This window comes from Electrophorus electricus, chromosome 8 (assembly GCF_041902795.1).
Source record: "Electrophorus electricus isolate QZ-2024a chromosome 8, ASM4190279v1, whole genome shotgun sequence".
Taxonomy (NCBI): Eukaryota; Metazoa; Chordata; class Actinopteri; order Gymnotiformes; family Gymnotidae; genus Electrophorus; species Electrophorus electricus.
In genome coordinates, this window is record NC_137504.1 from 12,430,582 (window position 1) to 12,457,589 (window position 27,008).

A 27,008-nucleotide genomic window follows, 5' to 3' on the forward strand; every position below is an offset into this window, starting at 1 on the left:
CACACATTTGCATCCTACAGTACATCAACTTCATTCTACTGGACCGCTCTGCTGGTGAAGATCATTGGATATGTAGGAATAGCCAGTCCTTTGGATAAAGGCATAGTTTGATTTAAAATGCCCCCCCCCCACCCCCCCACCCAGGTGTGACTAATAAAGTAGGAAAGGCTTTAAGCTAAAACTTTTATTTCTTCCCATTAGAGCTATAAGATCATTAATAGCAAAATGAAGTGATCCTATATAAACATGTACCTACTCATGCTCTAATAATGCTAATTTCAAAAATATCTTTCAGTTGCTATACTATTGCTGGATTTATCTTTAAATGTTATTCATTTAAATTATTTATATTAAAAGTCATTATTTGGACATGGAATTTTTGTCATTATAACTGGGGCTACTGACTATTATTACAAGTTACAGTTAACCTTCTGCAAAACCATAGTCACATATGAATGCAAATCCTGCCTTTGCTCATTGACTGCCTCTGAACATTTTTAGGATGTTAACAGCATGTGACTCTATCATCTGTTACCATAACATACAGAGTATAGTAAGGGCATTCAGACTTAGTATGGATAGACTATGAGGTTCTTGGCATTTTACCTCAAGTAAGTAAATAAGTCTTAAAGGGGAGCATTAATTACTACAAGGTACTTGACTTGTAATTAGAAGGTTGCCAGTTCAAGCCAAACCACCACCATATTGCCACTTTTGGGTCCCTGAGCAAGGTCCTTAACCCTCAATTATTCAAGTTGTGTCCAGTCATGATAGTAAGTCGCTATGGATAAAAACATCAGCTAAATGCCATCAATGTAAGTAATTAGCTGAACTGCAGAATGCCAGTGCTTTTCATGACATTTTACCAAAAATGATTTTTATGCCATAAGAACAGATATCTTTAACATTTACCTCTTGTGGTGCTAGGGTGGGGGGTGCAGCAGGCTTGAACTTTGACCATGAGGTTTCCTGAATGAGAGGTTAACAGCAGGGAAAGTGCTTACAAAGTCAAGAGCAGATTTAGTGAGCCAAGGACACTTGCATCACCAGCCCGTCACAAGACGAAAGTGTTTGTGTCCATTAATAGCTGTCTGAAACACCATACGAGGCAGAGTTAGATGATAGATGTGCTGCCTCTCCTTTTGCTGAGCATGATGAAAATATATAGGTTATAGAATACATGGACCAGCACATCACAGCTTAATTTAGGTGATTATGAGGGAGGGCCACTACCAGTGGGAGCTCCTTCGAATGTTTCTTTTCTTTTTTTAGGGTTAGATGGCTTGAGCCGGCTGAAGCTGGTGCCTGATGAACACTGACAGCGATATGCACTTCCGGAATGCTCTTCTCCTGCTACTCAGGCTCCTCAGTGCTTTACCTTCATTTGTTCTTAGACGAAAACTAATACTAGAGGACAGCTGTACAAAAGGCTACTGCAGTCTGGACTTTGCAGAATGTAACACATACATGATTTTTTAATGTAGTTAAATTCAGGAACAGTATAATAAACAATTCATAAACATCATAATCAGAAAGTACACAGCACCGTATTTAGCACACATGTATGTGGCATTATCATAACTTCACAGAACCTATCACCCATATATGCAGTATTATCATATCACATCTTAACTGAAAAACAAAATTCAGTAAAAAAAAGGATGAAGTTACTAGCAATTTTCTGATCAGAAAATGACTGTCAATGTGGTGTTTCGACACATGATGAATCTGGTGTAGCTAGATAGTTGTCTGGCTCTGAGCAGAAAAGCACCTGTGACATAACAATACAGATTACCACTGACCAGACCTCTGGGTGGAGTGGACCACTGGAGTGTGTGATGGTGAGGTTGGGGAAAAGGGATTATGTGAACACCAAGCAGTATCTTGGAAGAGATGCTTAATTATTCTGAGATCACCAAAGGATTCTGGTAGTAGTTGGAAGTGAATGGGGTGTAATGAGAACACAAAAAGAACATGTTTAAATTACGAGTTGTTTAATTAAATGAATGCCATTTTGTGGTTTCTCATTGCACCCTTTATCTCCCATATTTACTCACCAGCTCACCATACTTCCAAATTTCTGTATATCCTTATGTACACAAGTTGGTTTAAGCAGTATTCAGGACATGTACAGCATTCCAAATTAGACATTATTTATGTCAGCAGATTGAGTTTACACAACAGTTGGGAGCAACTAGGGAAGTGAAAACTAGAGATATCTTTTAATTACTTTGTGCTGCTATAAAACTGATTAATGACACTTTCTTTATAGCTGAATGTTACTCAGACAACACCAAATACCAAAACTGCTAAGCAGTAATCTTAAAAGTACCCCCTGTGTGGTTGAGGATGTATTTCTTGGACACTCTGTAACAGTTGCAGTTGAGCTCTTATTGCCACTGTTGTTTATTTATACTGGTGTGAAACTATGAACAACTATTTAGTCTAAATGCATTTTAACACAGATGCTCTATTGAGAACTGTAATGTGGGAAAGAACACACGTGCGAAGTACCACTGCCTTGGACATGAGAGCGGGCAGAATTTAAAACAGGGGAAGCCATAATGAAAACTATACACAGGGCAGCGTAAATGAAAGACATGTTTAATAATGGAAACACCAGGAGAACACAATACAGAACAAAACCCAGGAACAAACAAAAGGATAATAGGTTAATCAAGGTAAAGATGAACACTAGATAAATAAGGGAACTAAATATTAAGGGAAGACATACAGGAAAATAATGAAGCATGAAACTAAGACAAACAGGGTAGAAAAACAAGGAAGGCGTACATAGAACTGGGCTACTTAATGAGGGAAACAATAACGAAGACTAAAATACAGGAAACAGATTTAAAAACCAAACAATACTTGCATGACTGAACAAGGGGAATGGAACCTAAAAGCGATGAGGAAGAAAACTAGACAAAGACTGGCGATTACAAATCATGAAAGCAATGTAGAAAAAAGCACCAATATAACGTACAGTGCACAGGAGAACAGAATAAACTTGACAAACATAAACTGGGATGGCAACGTAAACTGGAGAACAGACAGAAAATGCATAGGAACTAGAATGAGAGAGATAACTAAACAACAGGAGAAAGGTGAGTGTAAACAGAGTGAGCAACTTAACTTGGGACAAAGAGAACAAGCACAGCGTAACCAGAAGCGAGCGAGGCAGAGGCAGAAAATGGCATAGACATAGTAATAGACAATGACCAACCAACATGAGACGCAGGAACAAGGTTTAAATACATGAACTTAACAAGACTAAAAACGAGGGGCAGGTGAAAGCAATGATGGGTGTGGAAAACCAAATGAGGGGAGGAGAAAATGAAATTGATGACTGGAACCAAAATAACACACAAGACAGGGAAACCATGGAAACAGGCAAAAACTGGAAAACACGGAAGAGATCAGGAAGCCAGGGAAATGGGAGACGCTCCGGTCCGTGAGTGTGACAAGAACAGAGGAACATTAGTTTGTGCACCATATATCCAAGGCAAACAGCTGGTGCTCTATTTTGCATAGTGAGACATTCTCAAGAAAAACATCACTCACATAATTACAATGGTATTAGAGAGTTTTTAAATATGGATTTGTATTGCCATCTAATCATAAGATCAAGTTTTCCTATGAAAACAGAATATGCATGAAATGTAGTTTTTATTCATTAGATGTCTCAGTCATGTTGCTCAGCGGAATTGTGTCAAATCACATTGTAGTGAAAAACCACCATATACTGAATTGTTGCCTTACACTTTGAAATTGTATTAAAGCAAAGGTTATCGATTATGCTCCTAGTATTTACCCACCACTTCAAACTAGTTTGTGCTCACTTTTTATATTTACAGTTTTACTGTTTTTACTACAATTCTACACAGTGTCGAGGCTGCATCAAAACATCAATGTAGGCTAAACACAAAATCTGATCCCAGATCAGAAAATAAATCTTGTTGATAAGCATGATGTCTCAAACAAACAAAGAATATTTACTAACAAAATAGAAAAAAACCAACAACCTCAGATCCAAATATGAAATATCCTTGATCTTTTTAACTGCTACAATGGGCTTCAAAACCTGACATTTTCAAAAAGAATCGCACAAAATTTGACAAAGATTTTTTTTTTCTCTAGGAAATCATATTGTGAAGTATTTCAGTGCTTGTAGACTGTTGAGGATGAATTGTTGTAGGTGAGTTAGCAGAAATAAAAGGCAAACTGCCAGTAATTGAAAATCTGGGATGGACATGTTCACTGCACCATTGCTCATGTCACCACAAAAAGAAGTAGAATAACTCAAGCTGTTGAACACTGCCTCAGTGCTTCATGTATCAAATAGTCATTTAAAATAGTAATTTAAAATAAATTATGTTACGGAGGACCCAATGGTATGCCATCCCTAAAGCTTTAACTATCAATAAGTTTTATATATATATATATATATATATATATATATATATATATATATATATATATATATATATATATATATATATATATATATATATATATATATATATATATATATATATATAAACACACACACACACACTCTGCCATGTGATGTCTACATTCTAATTTTAGGTGAGAAGGTTTAAGGCGTCTGCTTGCTCAAGGGTTGTCAGGTGCTTAGTATTTCCCTCTGAATGGGTTGAGCAGCTGGGTTGGGCCATGTTGTAGTTTGAAACAAAGTTAGTGGCAAATTAAACTGGAGGTACACTAGAAAAGAGGCTTACTTTACATGAGGCTGTGGTTACTGATAGGAATAAACATTTCTATAAATCACAGGTTAAAACTGACAAGCACAGGACTACAAAACCTTTGCTGCTGGCCCGACCTTGTGTGTGCTGCCTATCTTAGAATGTGGGTCTGGACCTAAACCTGCCTGGATGCTTTCTAAGAGCATCTGTCTAGAGGCCATATAGCGCTTGCGCCGGTTTGCTCGGTAGATCTCCAGCCTCTCTGCTTCAGCACCAGGATCCTCCAGAACCCCTTCCCACCTAACACTCTCCTTGGCATGGCTACTCAGTTGTTCTTGGTCCTCTGTAGCCAGTGCTGGGGCCTCCTCCACTGTAGGCGGTTTGGATTTGGATTTGTGGCTTTTCCTGGCACCGCCCTCTTTGGTGCTGCCTTTGTCAGGATTTGGTTTACCGCTCTTCTTAGAATTGGTCCACTGGTCTGCCTGAGGTTTCTCTAGGATGCAGAGAAACAAACATTACAGGTTAAACCACCATCTGTCAGGGTTGGCTGGCCATCAGCCAGGAAGGACACGCCCACTCCTGAGAGGGGCTGTACTTCTGTTCTTCCACGCTCCCAATCACCAACATATTCATTCGTTATTGTCAGAATGGAAAATAAAGAACACTTCAGCTCGGACTTGCCTGTCACTTCATCTGTGCTGCTAGCATCACACCATCCAAAAAGGACTATAGACTATGGCTAACTGTGCTAGAATTTAGTATCCTGATTTTTCCAGCCAGTAAATATCTACAAAAACTCATGTCAAATCATTGTTATCTCAGAGTACTTCTCACTTCCTGCTGATGGGAGTTTCACCAGACACTGAGGTGTGAAATGTGGCACTTCTATGCTAAGCCTGTAGTATTTCCTGGATTCCCCCTTAAAAGTTTACAAAACCTTTAAAATAGACTCAGATTTGTGGTACCTTATATAAGGACAGGCACATCTGTGAATACATGAGTAGGCTACATCAGCCTGAACAGGTGCAGTTCAGCTGGCACACTAATGTTTGTAGGCTTTCACCCAGTATTGGAACAAATGGTTAAACATAACCATTAAAAAGGGTCGAGGAACACACTGGGGTAAAAGTCAAGAACTGGGATGTTTATTTGGTTAACTGCAGTACAGCAGTTAACCGTAGAATAGATTTTTTTTCTAGCTATCTGTATTAAAACAATGAAACACTCAAATTATTTTTACTACATAACACATACTTATATACAAGTATAAACAAGGCCTGACATAATGCATTATGATCACAGCTTAAGGCATCTGTTACAGACGAATACTTATTGGGTGAAGTTCCAAACAAAACAAAACTTTAAAATAAGAAGCTACTAACCTGAATCATCTGAGTTTAATGGCGTACTAACATGTAATCTTTTCTTGTTCCCTTTTGCTGTGTTTCTCCTCTTCTTTTTATTTTCTTTCACAATAGTCCCAGTCAAGGGTGCAATGCGATGACCTTTCCTCGTTGAATTCTCTGCACGCAGGTTATTCGTTGTGGGCTCAGAAACCCTACTGGGAACTGCCAAAGTTTCCATTGTATGAATTCATTTAAATTGTGACTATGTGTTACCTCATTGTTGTTTTAAAGGCTAATCAATCCATTGGTCAAAAGCCTTAGTACATTTACTGAACTAATAACAAAATATGCTCTTGCTAGAAGCTACTCTTCTCCAACCCCTAATTTTTCTTTGTTCGTTCGTTGTTTTGGTACGGAGAGTAAGTTTAAATGGCCCACGAGAGCCTAAAAAATACAGAGCTGTAAAATAATTTCCAGATTTAAAACGATTTTGAAGAAGTTCATGCTAAGTCATCCTGCTGCCTGAAGTTCGGTATGTGAAAAACTGTTCGTCGACGATTGACTGAGTCCTCGGGGTCGAAACGAAAAGCACAAAGGGACGCCTCTCTATGGTAACCGAGCTCCTCCTATGCTGCTGTTTTGGAAGATTTGCAGGTTTAAACCTTTAAACGGAAGCTACTGCCGTGGTGGGCTGCATGCATCCTCGGCTTTAAATACGCTATATGAAATCACGTTTTTTGATATCACTATGTGAACGTGAAGATAGAACTAACATGTTACTGATTAATAATTCAAGTCAAATCTGGTTTCTAATGTTTAAGTACAGGAACCACAATAATCAGACTGAATTAAAGTCAGGTTACTTAATAAGATTTTTAAATAATTAACAATCGGGAAGTATATAAGTAATGGCGATTTAAAACATTTTCAATACTAAGTTAAAGTTTTGCATCAGATGAGACATTTCAATGCTAAATTATTATTAAATTTAAGTATTATCTTACACTTAAAAACCGTAATCGTTTCTTTGGTTGGCTAAATAAGAATCAAGTCAACTGACATACATGAAAGCCATAACAGAACGTAGCCTAACATCAATTTTTAAATTTAGCCTATAGTTTCTGCACAATTCAGACCTTTTAAGTGGTTTGCCATTAGTCACATTCTAATAGTGAAAAGCCTTAATTCAAATAAAGCTGTACTTGAATTGACTAATTTCTGGATTTGGCTAAGGATTATTAATTTGTTAATGAAAGCCATTTTGTTTTTCCCTAGCAGGGCCTTCATATAGGTTTGTGCACAGACTTTCCTAATGAGAGGAAAATGAACTGTATCTTGGGGGGGGGGGGGGGGGGGGGCAATGATATAATAGATATAAATGATATAATTGACATTGGATGTCTTTAGGATGTGCCTTTATAAAGCACCAAATTGTTATATATATTTTGAATACCCAATTGTATACCCACAAAACTGCCTTCAAAACGAGGGGACAGTTTAAATACATCTAGTGATACACTTAGACACACCACCAGTGATATTCCCTAGAGTCACTCTGGGTGTTTCAGGTCTTATAAAAACATCATACACCATTTTCCAGGAAACCCAGCCGGGAGTAATCAATTCGCAGCTTGTGTCCCAGTAGCATGCACCCATGGATCATTCCTTTTGATCTACAACCATCTAGAATCCTTTTCTGCTGATTCTGTGCTGGCCCTGATTGCCCTCCTCTTGTGTGTGACTGTGATGCCCAAGTGACAGTAGGATTTACACAGAGACTGAGCATCTAATCCTCTGCAGCCCACCTCTCTTGGCTTACACTGATTTCACCACCCCTTTCTGTGGCACTTGTTCACCAAGTCATACTTGTGTACTTGGCTCATTTCCTTTTGTTGGATTCATCCATCCTCTCTTACCAGGACATAGTTTTCATGATTGGCCCATTCCTAGTGTCCTGTCTCCATTGTTTCTCTGTCTCGTGTTATTGTTTCATTTTCTAAGTTCCTGTTCTGGTTCTTGTTTTGGTTTTCACTGTATCATTTGTATCACCTATCTCTTGTTTAATTCTCATTAGTACTTGTATATATACCCTGTTCAGTCATGTTGCTGGACATTGTGAATCCAAACCTTTGTTTTGTTCAAAACACGGTTGTGTTTTTGCTGCATATATTATCCTAACCTTTGTTATGTTTGCTTATCATAGTTATTTGTGAATACCCCTGTTTATGTAAATAGTGTTATTTGTTATAGCCTGCTTCCAATTTCTGTTGCTGTGTATTTGTGTTTACTATGTTTTCTCAGACTCTGGATGTTGGCTCTATGACCTTGGACTGTGGTAATGACTGTGATTCTGTATTTATCCTTAATATATCTTGCTCTTCTCAGCATTTACAACTCTCTCATGATTGATCTATGTTACAACAGTGAGCACCAGTATAACTACCTGTTTGAATGTTTATAATACCAACACAATGTCTACTGCCAGGATGGTCTCTGTAATGCTCTCTTTAAATCTGTGTTGCTTACCAAGATCAACCCTTGTCTGCCATTCATGTGCTGTTCCTACTGGTGCCTTTGGCTGAGGTTGTGGTTGCTCCCCAGCTTTGACAAATACCACTGCTGGCATTTGATGATTGGAAGCATTGACTCAGTCTTTGGCACTGCAGATGATATCAGCAATAGCCTTCAGCATGTGGTCATGCCGCCAATGGTACCAATTTTCACATAGTGCCTTGGAGCAACAACTAAGGATGTGCTCCACTGTTCCTTTCCTGAGGCACAAGAGGCTGGTACAGCGACCTTTCCCATACTAAAGAGGTCATAGGGACTGGGAAGCATGTCATAAGTGGGTAGTATTAAATACTTTATGTGGAAGAGCTCAACCTGCCATATCTCAGACCAGGACATCTTCCGGTCCATTCTCTGATCCTATGTTGTCTGTGCTCCCTGTTGATTTATACTTACCATTTGACCTACATACAGCCCCTCAACCCTGCTAATGGTTCCAGGCTTTCAATTTTCCTGGTAGCCCTGACTTGTCAACTGCTGACAACCATGCCTCCATTTCTTGGCTTGTTATCTTAACGGAGGCAGCATCCTTCAGAGTGTTGTCAAAGATCTTTCTGAGGCTCCTGATCGGCTTCTCTGTGACTGATGGAATCTTTGTACCTCCTAGATGTAAACAATAGTGGTGAGACATTTTTCCTGTCTTCAGCACCAAGGACCTGGACTTACTTGGCTTGAAGCACATCTGTGCTCACGTGATGAGCTTCTATAAACCCTAGAGAATCCACCTTCCGTCACTGAGGTTACTGTAACTGTTAGATCATCATAAAGGCTCTGATGGGGGGCTGTAAGACCACATTGTCAGAAGGCCTCTGCATTCCACCTCAGCTGACTTGTTCATCATGTTTATGACCAAGGAAAAGAGCATCACTGAAATAATCCATCCAGTGATGATCCCTCTTAGATTGAAACTATGATAATAGTCCAAAATGAGGTCATTTTTATCCAAAGCAACTTGCAATTATGTTTGAATACAACTTGAGCAATTGAGGGTTAAGGGCATTGCTCAGCAACAGTGATAACTTGGCAGTCATGGGATTTTAACCGGTAACCTTCTGAGCACACGTCAAACACCATAACCAATGAGCTCCCACTACCCTGACCTTACTTGGAACACTGTTGTTCCAGTGCTGTCTCCACCAAGTCGTGTGATATGGATCCATATGCACTGGTGAGGTCCAGTCACAGCATTGTCAAGACACCTCTTCTCATGCCTCTCTGATAAGATGTTTCATGACTCCTGTATGTTCAAGGCATCCTGGGTCATTTTGGGATCACAAGCTTCTGAACAGATGTCAATGTATCCATTATTCAGAAAGCACTTAGGTGTCACACCGTGACAATGAAAAATATCTTCCCCTTGATGCTGAGCATTGAAATAGTATTGAACTGCTCAATCTTGCTCGAATTCTCCTCTTTAGGAATCCACACTCCTTTCCCACATCTCCACTCTTGGGCTACCTTCCCCTATTCCAGATAACCATCATAAGTGCAGTGTATTGTTCCACAGTCAGAGCAGGATTCTTGGACACCTCTTGCACACTTTGTAGGGCAGTCCACTGGGTCCTAGGGCTGAACTGGTTCTTGCTGCCTGGACTTCGCCTGTACTTCCCCCCACCTGTGATCATTATTTTTAAAATCAAGGATGGGCTGAGTTGGATTAATCAAGGCACTGGACTCGCCTAGGACCTTCCATGTTGCATGACTATAGGAGATGATGGTCTATCTCCTCTTTAAAGCAGGTGAAGTGGCCACTGTGCTTCTGCACTTGTAGCTGTGTTGGAAATCCAGATGGGTTTGAAATGAAGGCTGCATGTCTCCTGACCTGTTCTCTTGCTTGTCTCCTGTGTCCTTCAGCCCCACATAGAGAAATGAGCTTCCTCCTGAGGATCCCACGGATTTCTCCCAGGTCCTGTTTCTCTTCCTTGCCTGCCTGGTAGGAGATGTTATGTTTACATGAGCATATCAGGCATTTCACCATTACGAGACATTTCACCAAGCACATGCACTTCTGCAACAATGGCTCGGTCATCATTTGGTTGTCTTATGTGTTATTGTTGACATTTTCCAATTTGGAATCTATGCCAGATAATAATCTGAAAAAGCAAAAGGAAAAATTCCAATTTTATAATAGCTGTGTAACGATGGAGAGGTGATGAGCGAGCACACTTGCTAAGTGCCGGCGCCTTGGATGTTATGAAGAACAGAATTAATGGAGGAAGCCATAATGTGAATGACAGACAGACAGGATAGAATAAATGAATAATAAAATTAATAACAAACACACCAGCACAGAACAAAATAAAAAAAGACAGGTTAACATAAGAATAACAGGCTAACAAGGTGAGTATGGGAACTGGGTAAAAGGGACAAATGCTTAGGGAAGACTAATGAAGAATAACGATGAGGACTATAACTAACTAGTATGGAATACACAAAACTGGGCTACGTATGATTAACCAACAGAAATACAGGTAGGTAGAACTAAAAAGGAAAACCAGACAACACTTGTGTACATGAAAAGGGGAAGATAAACCTAAACAAAGTGAAGAGATGAGAGAACACCAAATGGGAAAGCAGAGTGGAATAAGTTAGATGAATACTCACGGGAAAAACAACGCAGACTAAAACACAGAAAGTATAACAAACAGCAGAGAACTGGCCAGCATGAATAGGGAAAGTAACATAGATAGAGAGGGTAACTAAACATGGCATGAGGGAAGAAAAGTACAGAGGAACAAGGAATGGAAATCTAGTGAGATATACCAAAACAATGACTGACAAACAAGAGATGCAGGAACAAGGATAACATAGGGCCACAATTAGGGACAAACTAGGAACAGCTGGGGATAAAGGGGAGGAGACAGGGAACCATAGAGACAGACGAAAACCCGGAAGTGACTAGGTTGCCAGGGAAACGGGGAACACTCAGGTCTGCAGGTGTGATAGTACGCCCCCTTTAACCCATGGCTCCTGAAGCACGAAACAATCCAAAGCGGAGTTACCAGAAAAGAAACCAGAAGCCAGAACAGAAAAAAGAGGTACAAATGAAGGACCAACACTAGAAGTAGACATAGGGGCTGAGACAAAGCAAGAGGCAGACACAGGAGTGGAGACAGGTCCTGGGGCACGACTACAGGCAGGGTTTGATTTGAGGAGAATTGCTGGACTGGGTCATAGCTGTGGGAATGGGTACAGGGACAGAAGCAAAGACAGGAAATTATGTGAACTAAGACTGACATGGGTACAGGAATGAAACATAGAACCAGCATGGGTACAGGAACTGGGACAGGCAGGGGTACACAAGGCAGGGTAACGAGTTGAAGCATGGTAACACAAACAGACATAGACGTATGAACAGGAATATGGACAAAACCAGGAACAGGAGCAGGCAACACAGGAGATGAGGTAACATGAGAAGTAATCACTGGGGCAGACATGGGGGCTGGCACAGCAGCATCAGGGAACAGAGGAGTCCTAAGCATCTCAGGGAGTCCACCAGTAGCAGCCTCCTTGGGCACAGGAGAGTCATGATGAACAACTCCAGGAACATGCCTGGCACGAGGCATAGGAACAGGCCTGGCTATTTCCACTCCAGGAAGAGGAACAAGCTGTGTGGTGTCCTTAGCATCAGAAGTAGGATCAGACTGGTCCGGAGGTACTGCTGCGACGTTTTGCGGCAGGTCCGGGAGTGCAGCAGTTAGTGACAGGTCTGGGGGTGCAGCAGTCAGCGGCGGGTCTGGAGGCGGGGCTGCACCGGTCAGCGGCAGCGGGTCTGGAGGTGTGGCTGTGGCGTCCAGCGGCGGTGGATCCAGAGGAGTGGCTGCGGCATTCAGCGGCAGTGGGTCTGAGGTGTCTGGAGGCTTGGCCACAGGAACAGATCTGGTAACAGGACCGGTGGCGTCTCTGACACCAGGAACAGGAACCGGATCAAGATGGACGGTGTTTCTCACGCCGGGAACAGGAACCAGATCAGGACAGAGGGCGTCTCTTACACCAGAGGCAGGGACTGGCTGGGCGGCGTCTTCCACACTGGAGGCAGGGACTGGCTCGGCTGCGTCCTCCACGCCAGAGGCAGGGACTGGCTGGCCGTCCTGAGGTGCAACTACTGCTGGAGACGACTCGAGCATGCAGCAGGGTACGAAGCTGCTCCTCCTGGCTGAGGTGCCTGTAACAGGATCTAGCAGCCCGGTAGAGAGCACACTTGTGGGCTGGTGGCTTTTGCTTACTAGTGCTACAATAGTCCGTAGTCTGGGTAGCTGTGAGGCTGGGTAATGGGGTACCGTGCTGGTTTGAGTTACATGGGAGTCTCTGGGTCTAGCTCCTGAGAACCTGGCCCTCAGCTGGCCAAAAAACCCCTTCAAGGTACCCACTTCTCTGGGCCTGTGGGTCATGTGAAGGTCTGCCCACTGTAAGGCTTTACCCTCTAAAAACTGTAACAAGAAATGTACCTTGAGGAATTCTGGAGGATCTGGACAGAGGAGGTATTGGAAATATAACCTGCTCTGTAATATGAACCTCTCTAATGAACCTTCCCCATTGTACTCATGTGGAGGACCCATAGCAGAAGGGAGAGACCAATGCTCACCAGTCTTTAGCCAGTTCAACAAGTCCTGATAAAATATCTGTGGGTCCATAGCCCCAACATCCATTCCTTGAGTGGCACCTACAATGCCAGAAACATGAACACTGTCAAAGACTTCTGCAGTAAGCGCATCTCCTAGTCCCTCTAGGTCCTGCCCTACACGCTGTGCATCCTTAATGCTAGTATTGAGATCCGTATGGTGTAAGCACTTACCGGAAGCCTTAGTGTCTGATGTTTGTTTAACCTTGGTGGACTTTTTGGACTTACATCAAGAACTCCTTGTACCCAGGGGAGTGGTAGTGCCACAGGAGTTATTCTACCCAGTGTGGTCTTGCTGAGAGAACTGGTCTTCACAGCAAGGTGACCACTGACCAGAGAGGTGCGCACTCACTGTGTTCTTAGTAGGTTGTTCATTCTGTAATGGTGAGCAGTAAGGAGGCGGATGCATGTGCGGAGAAGAGCGAGATTTATTAAGGGCAAATCCAGAGTCGTAGTCTTAAGGGTAGTCCAGGGTCATTGAGCCAATACGGAGATTACGGGGATACATGCTCAAACAAACAAAACACACAAAGGCAAACAGGGGAAGCAGGCTATAACAAAGGCTGGGAAACACGAAGGCTAGCATAAACACAAGTACAAACAAATACATGCATATACAGGCTTTCAAAAACATTCACCAAACACATAAATGCAATGAACAGCAAAAACACAGGGCCTCAGACATGGTTTAAAGACATGAACTTAACAAGGTAGAAACGAGGGACAGGTGTGAGCAATCAAATGAGGGGTGGAGAAAACGAAACTATGGCATGGAACTCAAATACACAAGACAGGGAAAACATGGAACATGGAAGCTGGGAGGAACTAACCGTGACAAGCTGTGACCTGATTACTTCTTACCTTAATATGTCACCTGCTATAGTAAATGCAGTGTATTGTATATCCTGTATATTTGTATATGTAAATATACTACTTTCAATATTAGTAGTATATTCACACAAATACACGAATATACTTTATTGCTTGAGACACTTTTTTTTGTGTTATTAGAAACACGAGTATATCATAAACTACTTTAGGTGTCCAGTTAGAGTAGTGCAGCTGTGACGCTGGCGACACAGATGAAGCAAACGGTAAGTCTGAGGTAAAGTGTTCTTTATTATCCATTCTAATAATAACCAACGAAAATCCACAAACAACAAAAGATACTTGTAGCAGTGGAATATGCAGCTAGTCTCACGGCAGTAGTCCGTCAATGTCCTCTCTCGGGACCTGCAGGACTAAATAGTGGAGTCAATTATGAAAACTGGTGTATTGCAATAATATTTTGGTGATTGGGAACGCGGCAGAAATAAAGTACGGCTCCTCTCAGGAGTGGGCGTGTCCCTCCTGGCTGTTGGCTGGCCAACCATGACAGCAGCCCATTTATGTCCGCCATTTTCTAGTTCATTATAAATGCGCAATTTCTGACCACCAGACTGCTTTTGGATGGATATTCAACTCAGCAGTAACACTGACATGTATAAATACAACAACAACTCCAAAAAGTAACACTGTTTTGCCTGATAAACTTGTACTACTAACTTTTACTAAACTTGTAATACCCACTCAACAACCACAGCAATGTCAGGTCACTAGCATAATACCAGTGTTTGTATATTCTAGCACACAAATCAACTGACTAATGATGAACAAAATATGAAGTGGCGGATGATTTGTACATGCAAATGAGATGAAGTCTATAATTTAAAATGAATATATTACATGGGTGTACCTAATAAAGCACTATTGAGTGCAAGTAAAATCTAGGTATTTTTCATATCAATTGTGGCTAGGGACTGTGTGTTGCTCAGTGAACAACATTAAGTATGAAATATGTAGTTCCAAGACTTGAAGATTGTCTCAGACCAATGATATTTCTCTTACTCCAATGAAAAATGCTGCTAAATCCTTTGACATAACATCTGATTTGGCTCGGAAACTGACCCTATACTTAGAACAGGATCAGGAGAGCTGAAACATAACTTGTGCCAGGCAGCCAAATTTAGCAGCCGTGATAAAGGTTACAGTCCGGTATACAGACACCATTTAAATCTATGCAGGCAAATGGGAAGAGAAAATCCAGAAAACATACTACAGATTTTTATCAAAGAGGGGGCATCTGAATTACAACAGTCTGCTAGTGACTATGTTTGTGGGATCTCTGAAGTGACACAAGATCAATGAACAAAATTTGTTCTGAACACACTTAAAAGTTTCAATGACAGATCTTTACAACTTATTTGATAAGCTGCATATTTGCTTTTCCACTTTCTGTGGACAGTCTTGGTTTCTGTTGAGCAGTGATGTGATCATGACTAAGCTTAGTCCCTTCATGAAGTTCCCTTTGCTGCCAAATGCTTTGTAAGCAGAGTGGGGAGCAGAGAGATGAGGGCTAAACCTGTGGGGAGTCCATGGTAAAGAGACAGGCTAAATTTACCCACTCAGAGTTTCGGACGGGGATGCCCCCAATCTTATTGTCTCTTCTCCATGGGCAAAGTTTAGCTGTCCAGCGCAGAGGAGTATAGGGAGACTGAATGCAATGAGTATGAAGTGCTGGCTATATGTGTGTTTTTTGTTTTGTTTTGTTTTTACAGAAATTTATTTAGAGCTTTACTGTCTGAGATGACTAGAACTTAATCAAAACAGAGAATGTTTACAAAATAATATAATAACAAACAAAGGATGAATATGAAGTAAGGGCAGTATTTCCTGCATTTACAGGAGGTACATTAAATAGTTTATAATGATTAAACAGGTGGGACTTTTGCTTGCAGAGCATGTCACTGCTGGCAATTATACATAAAGCATCTTGCAAAAGCTGGAGCCTGCATGATCATCCTTTCCCATTTGGCACAAAAAAAGCAGTTCGGCTTTTACTCTTGAATTAAGATGGTCTTAAAACCAGATAAATGAGCTACAGTGACATGTCAGTTAATAATTCATGTGTGGTGATTTACGAGGATTTTGTAATGATTATTAAAATACATTTAAATGTTAAAGCCTTACTTCCTTTAAATAACTTTGTCAGTCTTACTTTAAGCATCTCTTCTATTCATGTAGCTCATATAGACTATTTATTGTGAAAATTAAATCTGTCTGGCATATGATAAAATTAAATATAATCTTATATAACAGAGACTTCCCGATAACTTCACTATACAGTATTCAAGCAGACACAAGCCTATTTGTAAATTGACAATTATAAGGACATTTATTCCTCCAAATAATTAAAAGGGTCTAGATGGGTTACATGAGAATTTAATAAGGCTACAGGGTAGAATTAGTTCCAACTCTTTTCTCTACTCTGGACTCATTATGAAAGAAAATGTCATGGATCCTCTTCAGGTTAATATGATACTTATGGGACATTACTAGGAGGAGTGTCTAAAGACCTGCTTGTCTGGTTAAAAAGCGTTCCTTCAAGATGTATTTTAGTATTGCCTCATTATATTTCTTCGTTTGTTTAGGCCTTTACAGCTTGGTAGCATAAACGCTATAAATCGGTAGCAAATACAACTTTGCGTTCTGAAACTTTTACACATATCTTATTGGGTAGAAGTGAACCGTCATTGAAAAGAACATATTGTAATTGGTTAATAGTGCTTCATCCCTCCCTTTTACTTGGGAGTAGAGGCTAGGCATTGGGTAAAACTGTAGGCTTTCAGACGCTACGGTATACAATCGTCATACATAACCTTTGACGTTGGAGTACCAATAGCCAGCTGTTACAAATCGCGTCACTCTCTTGCCAGCTGATCGGAGACACCGGTAGAGTGAGAGACGATAAAGAAGCAGCCTGCCCGTGAGGTGAGGTTTTCTGATAAAACAACTTTGATTAATCTCAGTTTTTAGTAGATCTAATAAATACTTTTACGCATTACCCAGTTTAGAAATAAGACCGATTAGTGCCTCTGGGAAAGGCGAGGCATTTAACCTACTCTGGATCGAGCCGATACGTGTGGGGCGTTGGTGAAAGAAAAAAAAACGTTCGTAAACGAGTCAGACTGATCTCATGACAGCTGAAGGTAAACGTAGACATTCGAGTAGACCTTGCTCATTTCTTAAACAGTCAGTAATCAGTCTGATAATCATTATATAATCTAGATTCTAACATAGTGATCAAACTTAGAAATAGCCTAGTAATAGACGGCACAAAACGTATCCTACCAACTCTGTTCAGGAGTAGCTAACCTGCTTAGAAGTAGGCTTGGTTAATACAATACCAAGAGCAAACTATACATTAAGCGGTAGTTAAAACATCGGTGTTCTTATTGTTCGTCTTCTTTCTTAAGATGTAATGTAACATAACGGAGTCGTGACTGAATCGAGCCTGCTGATATGAAGGCAAAGTTCGCGCAATAATGCTAGCTCACTGTATTGCTGCACAGTTGCCAACGTGTCTGCTTAACCATGTTTCCTGATTTGGTTTAGGAGAATCGGGTGAGGACGTCCTTATGTAATTCTCTCAATCTAGTAGTCCGTCGAGGAGGAATGCCATTTTGTTAGAGGCTTGCTTTCAATTCTCCGTTGTCGGGGCCTTAAGCCGTAGTGCTGTTTAAAATGTCGTCTACTAATGTTCAGATGGAATAAAATGTATCACTGAATATCGTTACAAAGTTAGGAGTACCGTAAGTGGATCACAGCTATGCCAAAGGAAGACCATGACCGGTAGGTTACACTGAAATGTACATTCAATGCAAACTTTAAATGGTTATCATGTGGCTACCGTAGATGTCAGTGATCCCTTGAATAATTTTTCATTCGCGTCACTCTGATCTTTTTTTTTCCCCATCACGTAATCACGTCTGTCTACATGTGGGAGAAATGCTTTACGTGTTCACAGTTCAAAATGCTGTTTCTTTTGTCCCTTTGCAATACGAATTCAATCCTCATGCCAGCCTTCTGAAAGTTATGTTTAAACTGAATTCCGGATGTGGGACTAAACCTGTTTTTTTTTTTTTTCTTTAACAGCGTTTCTTGCATTTAAAGTAGCCTTTAACTGTGGGTAGAATTCTTAAAGACCACGCCCTGCTACATGTAGGACGAGCGATCCCACATTTTGGGGAGATTTGTCAAGCTCTATAAAAGCCTCTTTACCCAATAGACCTGCAGTATGAGGAACTAGATCCTTCAGGCTTAAAAACATAAACTGTACATATATTGTCTTCATTCGCTTTTCATGAGGGTTTTTCATATATGTAAGAATTTTAAATAGGAGCCATTCACACAGTTAGGGTGTAACTGTTCCATTGTAATACGAAATCTTGTAGAACTTTCCACGACTCAGACCCAAAGCCTTCTGACCAAGCAGTCATAGTGGGTTGGTTATAGCACTCTAGTACTATAGTACCAGCTATCTATCCTCCCTCCTGCTTTCCACTAGCTCCGTCACAAGCCCAGCCTTGTCTGACTTAGGTCACCAGACTGAGCAGCCAGGAATTAATCAGCTGCCTGAGATTCACCTCATAATAGCAAGTGGGCCTGAGCAGGAACAGGTGGCTCAGGTTTTATCAAGAATAAACTGTGCATAGGAACGAGGTTTTTAATCAAAAATCCCCTTAACCTGATTTTAGGTGATGCATAAATATGTATCCTACAGCTTTCTTAAATAAAATGGGTGCAATTGTAAGGCGAGCAAAATGCAAGTAAAATCCAGACGCAACACCTCAGAGGATGACATCCTTGCTCTGTGTTAACAAATTTCTAAGGCCCACTGGTGGTTTACCAATGTAGGGCAACCCACATGCACACATTCTTGAGATGCAGCCGGACAGCATCTGTTGAACAGAAAGCCACACCAGGGTGTTGGCGTCATTGGCCTGTGTGGAACCCATGGTAAGTCAGCATTGTCACGTCCTTGCTGTGATTCAGCCTCTGGCAAGCTGATGTCGTGATCTCCCTCAAATGGCGAGGATTGATGGGGACGTCTTGGCGCCCTTCCATTTCACTGCCCCCGAACGCTGGCTCCGTTCTCTGCTCGCTCGCTCCTTCTCTCACTCCTGCAGCACTGGCAGCGGCTCTGGGCGTGGCTGCCAGTGACCGTCTCCTGCACGCTGGCTCAAGGCGTGAAACCTTGCCAGCTTTTCCTTTGAAATGGGCTTTCTTTGAATTCCCACCGAGGGTATGGGGCTAGCATCATTGTGGCTAAAAGCTAGCAAGTTGTCCATTTAGCATTTAGCAGTTAGCTCTCTTACCACAGTATTCCCTCATTTGGGCTCACGCATTGCAGTGTTCCACATAGCCATATGCCACCCCAGATCAATAGGTCGACTCACAACAGGAGCACTGAGATGGAAGAGCGCAGTTTATGTATTCGAACAATCTCGATTTATGCTCCTGAGCTGATTATTTCCCCTCCAAACTGATGTCAGCTATTCTGCATGCTTTATCAATACTGAAATATATTGACATTTTTAACATAGTTGTACATGATTTATGTACACAAAGTTCAAATAATGCATATTAATACTTTTACATTTTTTTAACATCAGGAAAATATGCTGTGAGTTTGCAGACATATATGCATCATACATAATCTGGACTATAAAATCATATCAAACTGGGACACAATCTGAGCGCCCCCATGTCCTACCTCTGTGAATACATCCCCTGAGGAGATATAATGCACATCTGAAAGATTTTCTGAAGTATGTTTAATGAATGCCTCAGTTAGTCTGTAACACTTGTGACTCAATGCCAGATCCAGATAGCGCCAGTCTGAGACTGTGCGCTGTGCTGCTGTGCTTTTCGTAAACACTGGTGATGATGACGCAGGCAGCCTTACCCCCCCCCCCCCCCCCCCCCGGCAGTCTGCTGATTCATGTCTACACCAAGGAAGGGAGGAGTGAGTAAGGGAACGGAAGATCATTACCAAATGGACCATCGAGGAGGAAATAAGTTAGTGGGGGTGGGGGGTTTGGAGGGTGACCTGTCTCTGGCTGTAAATATAAAATGATTCAGCAAATTCGATTTGCTTTCTTTGATGGACTGATTAATGTGTGTTGGGAGGCAGCCACGTGTTAGATTAGGATGGTCTACATGGCACTGCAACCACAGTGCAGATTGTAAGTTCGAGACATAGTGTTCACCCACCAGTGCAGTCAGTGCAGAGAGCTTTTTGTTCGCCGGAGAAGAATGCTGATCAGAACTTGCCCGGGTCCTTGTTCTGGACCTTCTGGTTAACCAGCAAGAAGACTTAATGTGTTTAAAAACTATTTCTAAACAGTGATGGCCTTCAGTGGCGAGGAGGGTGTGGCAGAGAGGGGGAATGTGTGGTTTGAGTTGGTCCTTAGTTCCTAGAACGAATGGAAGCTCTATGCAAACAGTGAGTGTGAGGAATTTCCAGCATGTGCAGGAGGAATGGGAAGAATGCTGGGCATTTTGACCTAAGCCATACGCCTGAGTAAAGGGAGGGAGGGAGGGCATTATTTTGGCTTACAGACAGACTGTAAGATAATACAGTTTAATGTGTGTGTGTGTGTGTGTGTGTGTGTGTGTGTGTGTGTGTGTGTATGGGGGGGGTCATAACGATTCTTTTGCATCAGCTTGGGTGTCTGTGCATAAGATAAGTGTCAGAGGCAAGTGTCTGGAAGCGAGGCCTACGTTTTAGTTTGTTGGCATTTAGGGAGTCACGATTTCTCATGTCTCTCAAGCCAATTTTGCATTTGAAAATTTTGCATTCCACCTGTTAAATATCAAAGCATGTCATATGGGATGGCTGTGAACACACCTGTGGCACTTTCTCACACCCAGGCTTTGGAATGTCAGAGAAAGGCCCATGACAATAGGATGTAAAGGCAATGGAAATATGGTCACATACATGCTGAGAACACAAACAGGCACACACACACACACACACACACACACACAAACAGGCAGGCACACATGTATAATGAGGCACTCTCGTGTAAGACTGCGTGTCCTCTTCTAATCAACATTGCAGTATTTTCATAGACGAAGTATTTTGCTAAATAATATGTCGCTCCTGGCTCATAGGTATGTGATGAGAATAAAACAGATGGATATAAAGCAGAAAATAAACATATGCCTGGTATCTGAACATTGATGTCCTTTATTAATGGTTATCTATACATATTATTTTGACAGATGAATAACATTTGTTACAGGGCAAGAGCAGGGATATTGTCTGGCTTAGCTAAATAACTACATTATCTGTGTAATTGCATACAAGTAATGCAGTTTAGAATCACCGGAACCATATTAATGTAGTCAGTGGTTTTATAGCTAAGCTGTGAGGTTCTTATGTGTTTTTGAAACGATCTAAGTCCTCACTACTCTAACCATACAGGAAAATCTCCTACACTCCCATACTAGTAAGGCTCCTCCCAGCAAGAACTGAGCATTCCCAGCATGATCAGACTTCCTCTGACTTACATCAGCAGGCATTCCTCTTGTTCACGGAAGACTCATGCTATCCTCCATACTAGCATAAGCGTTATCTAGAAGGATGGTGAAAACCACAAGTTGCTATTGTTAGCATAGCAGAACTAGATCTGTCTGCGTCCTTCGTACTATACCTAACATGACACCTTTTCTCTCCCCTTCTCCAGGAGTGCAGGCAGGAGCCAGGGAGAGTGTGAGTCTGCATGGAACTGTTGGCTAACCTACAGCAGTTCTTCTCTGGCAAACTTTATGTTCCTGTCCCCGTGCTAAAGCTGCCAGCTGAAGAACTGTTGTGGTCAGCTCTGCCCTGCATTGGCCCTTCACAACTGGAACCATCTCAGGCGTTTACCCTCTAAACTAGTATGTTTTGCCTGAGCTTTCTTGGCAGTTTGAAAATAACTATTTCAAAAATGTGATGAGAAAATGTAACGTTACGCATGTTGTTGGTAGAGTGTAGTAGGTAACAATGCTGCAACACCTGTGGGGTGTTGTGGGCAAATTCTATACCAATAAGAGTTCTTGGGCAAAGCTCCAATAATTACCCTTGCCTGCTTCTGTAACATGATTGAAAATTGTAAGTTGCTTTGGATAAAAGCATCTGCCAAATGCATAAAATGTAAATTATATTTTTTGAAAGGGAGCTGGAGTGCACTGTGAACTGCAAGTAAAACACTGGAGTGGGGTATTTTGTCTGTTTTTGCAGGAATAAAACTTTAAAAAGACTTGTTTTTATGTGTTGTTACACACCATAAAATATTTGATTTCTTTGTTGACCTGTGATTCAGAGATTAAATGTGCATAGTAATAGCTATAGTAATAGCTACCTACATAGTTAATTATAACTAATATTTTTGCTGCTGCCATAAGATACAGCAGCCAATAACTTTCTTGAAAAAAAGGCCTCTGTCTCATATTACTCACCTGCCTATAATTCTGTTGACTTTTCTTGCCTTTGAAAATGAAAATTTTTACATATAAATTTGCAGGTTACAGTGCAATTTAAGATATGTGCAAAATACTATTATGACATATTATGATTTAACACATATGAGATATTATGATTTAACATTAGACACCCCCATTAGATCAGAGGAATGGGAGAAGGGGAGTGAAAGACCTTCAGGATAGATGGGATTATATATCTGGGATTAAAAAACAAATTTGTGTTAATGTAGGTGAGGATTCCAGGACAAGTATTCTCTGCCCCAGACAGTCTGATTACACACCAAAGATCACCACAATTGCTTTAACATCTTTTTATACCACTTTAACAACTCTTGGAGAAATTTGTCAAGCATGTGTAAGGTAGCATTTTAAAATTGATTTTTTTTAATGTACAATATTTAAACCTTGATTTTATCACTAACACTATTTAAAATTTCAGTGGTTTAAAAATGGAATAATAAAATGAATAAACTGTTTTTTTTTCTCGTTAGTAGAACTACAGATAGCAGCAAGAAGTTTCTCGAAATAATACGTTCTCATGTTTAATGGAGTTCAGGGCAATGTAGCGGTGTGTCCTTGAGGGGGCACCGTTGATTAACAATAATACACAGTAACGAAAACCAGTTACATACAGTACGCTGCACCGCGTTTATGGTCAGAGGCAGCATAACATTTGGAATATTGACCGGTGCAAAATTAATATAACCCATAGTAATCCTTTCAAAACTTCCTTTATAGTGGATCCGTTCAAATACAGTTTAAAGAGTATATAGGCTAAATAAAGTTGTCTTATAATAGTGATAGTATGTCTTTATACAGGTCTTATCACATATCAGTTTAAAGATGAAAAGCACCGTAATTGCTTATTATTGGGAAATAAAACTGCTTACCGTTTAACTTGTTGTCTATTGCACCTAAATCTTGACACCTTGCTTTTGTAAAAGCATAACATACTTCCTGTCAGTTGAAACAAACAAACAAACAAACAAACAAACACTACGAATACCTTGTCTTGTTCCTGCTGAAATGTCAGTCCGTCGTTGTTCAGGAGAACGACTTCCAGAAAGAGTGCGGTCAAAAAATAGTTTACGGCCTAGTGTAAACAAGCAAAAAGGGGCGCTCGCTCCTTAAAAACAAACTCCTTGCCCCGTTCATAACGTCAATTAACGCGCGTAACTCCACCAATAAGATGCTGGAAAGGATGGTTTAAAGCGAACTCAGTATGTACTGATTGATCGCTACAAAGCATTCAGATCTGACCATAGATTTACCCTCCGCTTAAAGCCTCTCCTAAATGTACGTCTGTTCAAATATTGATGAAGCAGTTGGATCTATTTCCTGGAAGAAATCATCGCCCTAACCCCTATGCGCTTGACTGCATTAATTAAAAATATTTACATCATAAGTTTCATGTAGAACAGTTCCGATCTAAATATTTTTGCTGTTTTATTATCGGTTATCTGTAAGAAATGGCCATTAATACCGATGCCAATTTTGCTACAAGCACCTTAGGCGAGACTGGTGCGTCGCAGTCGGGGGAATTTGGAGATACTCAGAAACTTCTTTGCGTCAGAGCCACAGAGTCAAAAGACGGGTTCAAAACTTCTGACTCGCGTAGGGGGAGTGCGAAATCGTTAAATGCGGAGCAGAATGGACACAGGTCGCCATTTAGATCAAGATCTGCTGGAAATGTAACTACGGCGTCACGCTCTCCGTCTCCTCTCAGCTTTAGCCGTGCGTCATCACCAGCACCAAACGTGCCGGAACCCCAAAGCTTTATGTGGCTTGCCTTAATCTCATGTTTTTGTCCCTCCGTTCCACTGAACATATTTGCGCTTTATTTTGCGCATGTGGTAAGTTTGCTCGAAACCTAAGCGCAACAATAATAGAATCTAACAATTTGAAATTTGTTTAATTACATTTATTTTTGCTATAATGGTAGGCTTAGGATATCTGAAGTGTTAGTTGAAATCTGTAACTTATTAATACTGTACTTTATCTCTATGTATCGCTTAAATTATGTCGGTATGTATGATCTGTCTCTATCTGTGATATTCAGTCACGCTCCATGATACAGGCAAATGATTTTGAGGGAGCAAAAAAACTGGGACGGCGTGCATTGATCTTCAGTATCATGGCGATTACTTTGGGTCTGATTGTAATTCTTTATTTGGCGATCACAGGTAAACACACACACACACACACACACACACACACACACACACACACACACACACACACACACACACACACACACACACAACAAACAAACAAAGTCCCTTGTACTCTCATTTCCTTCTCTTTATTGTGTTCCCTAGGGAGTTGATATTTTGTTGTATAGAACACCATGGAGGATCTATTGGACATTAAATAGTCTTATGAAGAGGTGACCTGGTGTAGCAGAATCTTCAACCTAAAGGAAAAATCATTCAGATGTCAAGCATCAAGTCATATTCTGGACAATGCACAGAATACACTTATCAATATGGATTTCTAATGCATGGTGTGCCTCAGTTTGTGTTCTCTGAGGTATCAGAGAAAGTCTACTTCAGGGCTATCTTGTTTCATTTTCATGGCTGTGTTGACACCTTGATAAAGATCAGTGTTATCAAACTTTATTATTTTATAATCATATGACCAAATGCACTCATGAGTAGAACTGTGCTGATTAAACTTAATAAAATAGAAATAGAAATAAAAAATACAAGCATTTGTAGCAAAAAAGAGATTGATATAAAATATAAACTGAATCTATATGCACTTGTTATTAACATTTCTTTCTATAATTCTGAAGTAAAATTTTCCCTTATATTTTCACATTTTCTCATTTAAAAATATTTTAGGCCTCATTCATATTTACTTCTGTATATTGAAATAAATTTTAAAAAGGTAGAAAATAATTCAAATAATTTCAAGCACTATTTTTCTTAAAATAGGTCTAGTTAAATTAATAATCTTTCATTTTTTATGTAAATGTTCAAAAACAACCCACTTGAAAAAATGCTTAAGCAACAATGCATTTAAATATTGCTTTTGAAAACTCATGAGGGAAATATTTTTAAATATTATTTATTTTAATATTGTACAAAATATCCACATGTTGCAGTTTTATTAGTAGAATTAGTTCCTTGTAAAATGACTTGCAATGGTAATATTTAAAGGTGTCATTATAACCTTTATTTAGACAATGTATAACTGCATACAAAGATCACACTAAATTGAAATAGAGTATTGTTATCTTTTACTTACCTATTCATTAATTGTATTTAAATAACTCAATTAAGATTAATTTAATACTAAAGACTAACTGACTAATGCCAAAAGTGTGGTTAAGGTCGAAGACCAACTCAGTCATCACTGTTTGTTTGTTTGTTTTGTTTCTGTTTTGTTTTGAAACAGATCAGAAGGTCATATTGCATTATCATGATGTATTATGTGGAGGCTGACATGTTAAAGAGCTCAGTAATAGGAAGGTGGCTGGTCCGCATCCTTGGCATAGCATTCCAGTGAAACAGTCCTGTGCCATTTAAAAAGTCCTCCTTAACAAGGAGTTGAATGTTGACTCCTTTCAGTTTTGATCATTATATATGCAAATGGGGTGTTCATATTGTATGCAGTGAATTGTCTGAAATGCATGAAAGCCATTATGTATGTTTGATATCCATGCACTGTGCAAATGTGACCTTGACAGACAAGGTGCCATATTAACACTTTGCATGTCCTGAATTAAAGTAAACATGCCTGGTTAATAGATTAAGTGTATTCATTGTAACTATGCCTTAAAGTTGCATCTTTGTTTTTATTATAAATGTAAATCATATCTAAGGATATGAATAGAAAAAAACCCCTCACAGATTAGCATTCAATCCAAGATGTGCTACAAACAACCACTGAATGTGCACAACCTATCTAATGTGCACATGAGTAGGGGTGGGAAGACATTAGACTAAATGGCTTTCTGCTCTGGTATCAATTAGCCTTCCAGAGCTAAGGAAACAGGCAGAGTTCAGGGAGGCTCTGAGAAACAGAGATCAGAGGAGACAGAGGCATCTCTAGTAATCGATAAGCTGTCTCCATAAGTGCACTCTTTTCATATGTCTGTGCATTTAGTCGTTACTAGTTTCAAAGTGAAGGGCAGTGGCATTGCAAAACTGAACTCTCTCACCGGAAATCACAAATATCATGACCACTAACTGTGTGCTAGGGCTGCACAATTATCACAGAAATTATCGTTGTGATTATTATTTTTTATTGGTATTGCATTCTGAGACCCAGTTAGAAGATGTGTTGTGTTGGTGATGTGAATTTCAGACCATACACAAAGCACGCAATGGATTCATAAGACTGAGATTTGTCAGTAAATTCACAGTACAGTCAGGAGAAATATATGCCTCTCACAAGAAGGCTGGTTATGGA

The 27,008-nt window shown here is 40.4% G+C and overlaps 2 protein-coding genes across 2 annotated transcripts; one reads left to right on the top strand and one right to left on the bottom strand.

Moving 5' to 3' along the window:
- Positions 1-4,548: 4,548 nt before the first annotated feature.
- On the bottom strand, positions 4,549-6,657 carry LOC113583086 (uncharacterized). Its single transcript, XM_027019202.3, has 2 exons — positions 6,089-6,657; positions 4,549-5,199 (listed from the first exon to the last, which is right to left on the bottom strand). The coding sequence occupies exons 1-2, from the start codon at positions 6,288-6,290 to the stop codon at positions 4,817-4,819; spliced, it is 585 nt and encodes a 194-aa protein (XP_026875003.2). The 5' UTR covers positions 6,291-6,657; the 3' UTR covers positions 4,549-4,816.
- A 10,295-nt stretch (positions 6,658-16,952) lies between these two features.
- Positions 16,953-26,323, top strand: trarg1b (trafficking regulator of GLUT4 (SLC2A4) 1b). The gene is made up of 4 exons (XM_027019398.3): positions 16,953-17,051; positions 21,815-24,445; positions 24,652-24,775; positions 24,911-26,323. The coding sequence occupies exons 2-4, from the start codon at positions 24,062-24,064 to the stop codon at positions 24,916-24,918; spliced, it is 516 nt and encodes a 171-aa protein (XP_026875199.1). The 5' UTR covers positions 16,953-17,051; positions 21,815-24,061; the 3' UTR covers positions 24,919-26,323.
- The last annotated feature ends 685 nt before the right edge of the window (positions 26,324-27,008 follow it).

Coding starts and splice junctions, on each gene's coding strand:
- LOC113583086 (XM_027019202.3), bottom strand. CDS start 6,290: ATGGAAACTTTGGCAGTTCCCAGTAGGGTTTCTGAGCCCACAACGAAT. Junction 5,200..6,088: donor ATTAAACTCAGATGATTCAG/GTTAGTAGCTTC, acceptor TCTGCATCCTAG/AGAAACCTCAGGCAGACCAG.
- trarg1b (XM_027019398.3), top strand. CDS start 24,062: ATGGCCATTAATACCGATGCCAATTTTGCTACAAGCACCTTAGGCGAG. Junction 24,446..24,651: donor CGCTTTATTTTGCGCATGTG/GTAAGTTTGCTC, acceptor TGTGATATTCAG/TCACGCTCCATGATACAGGC.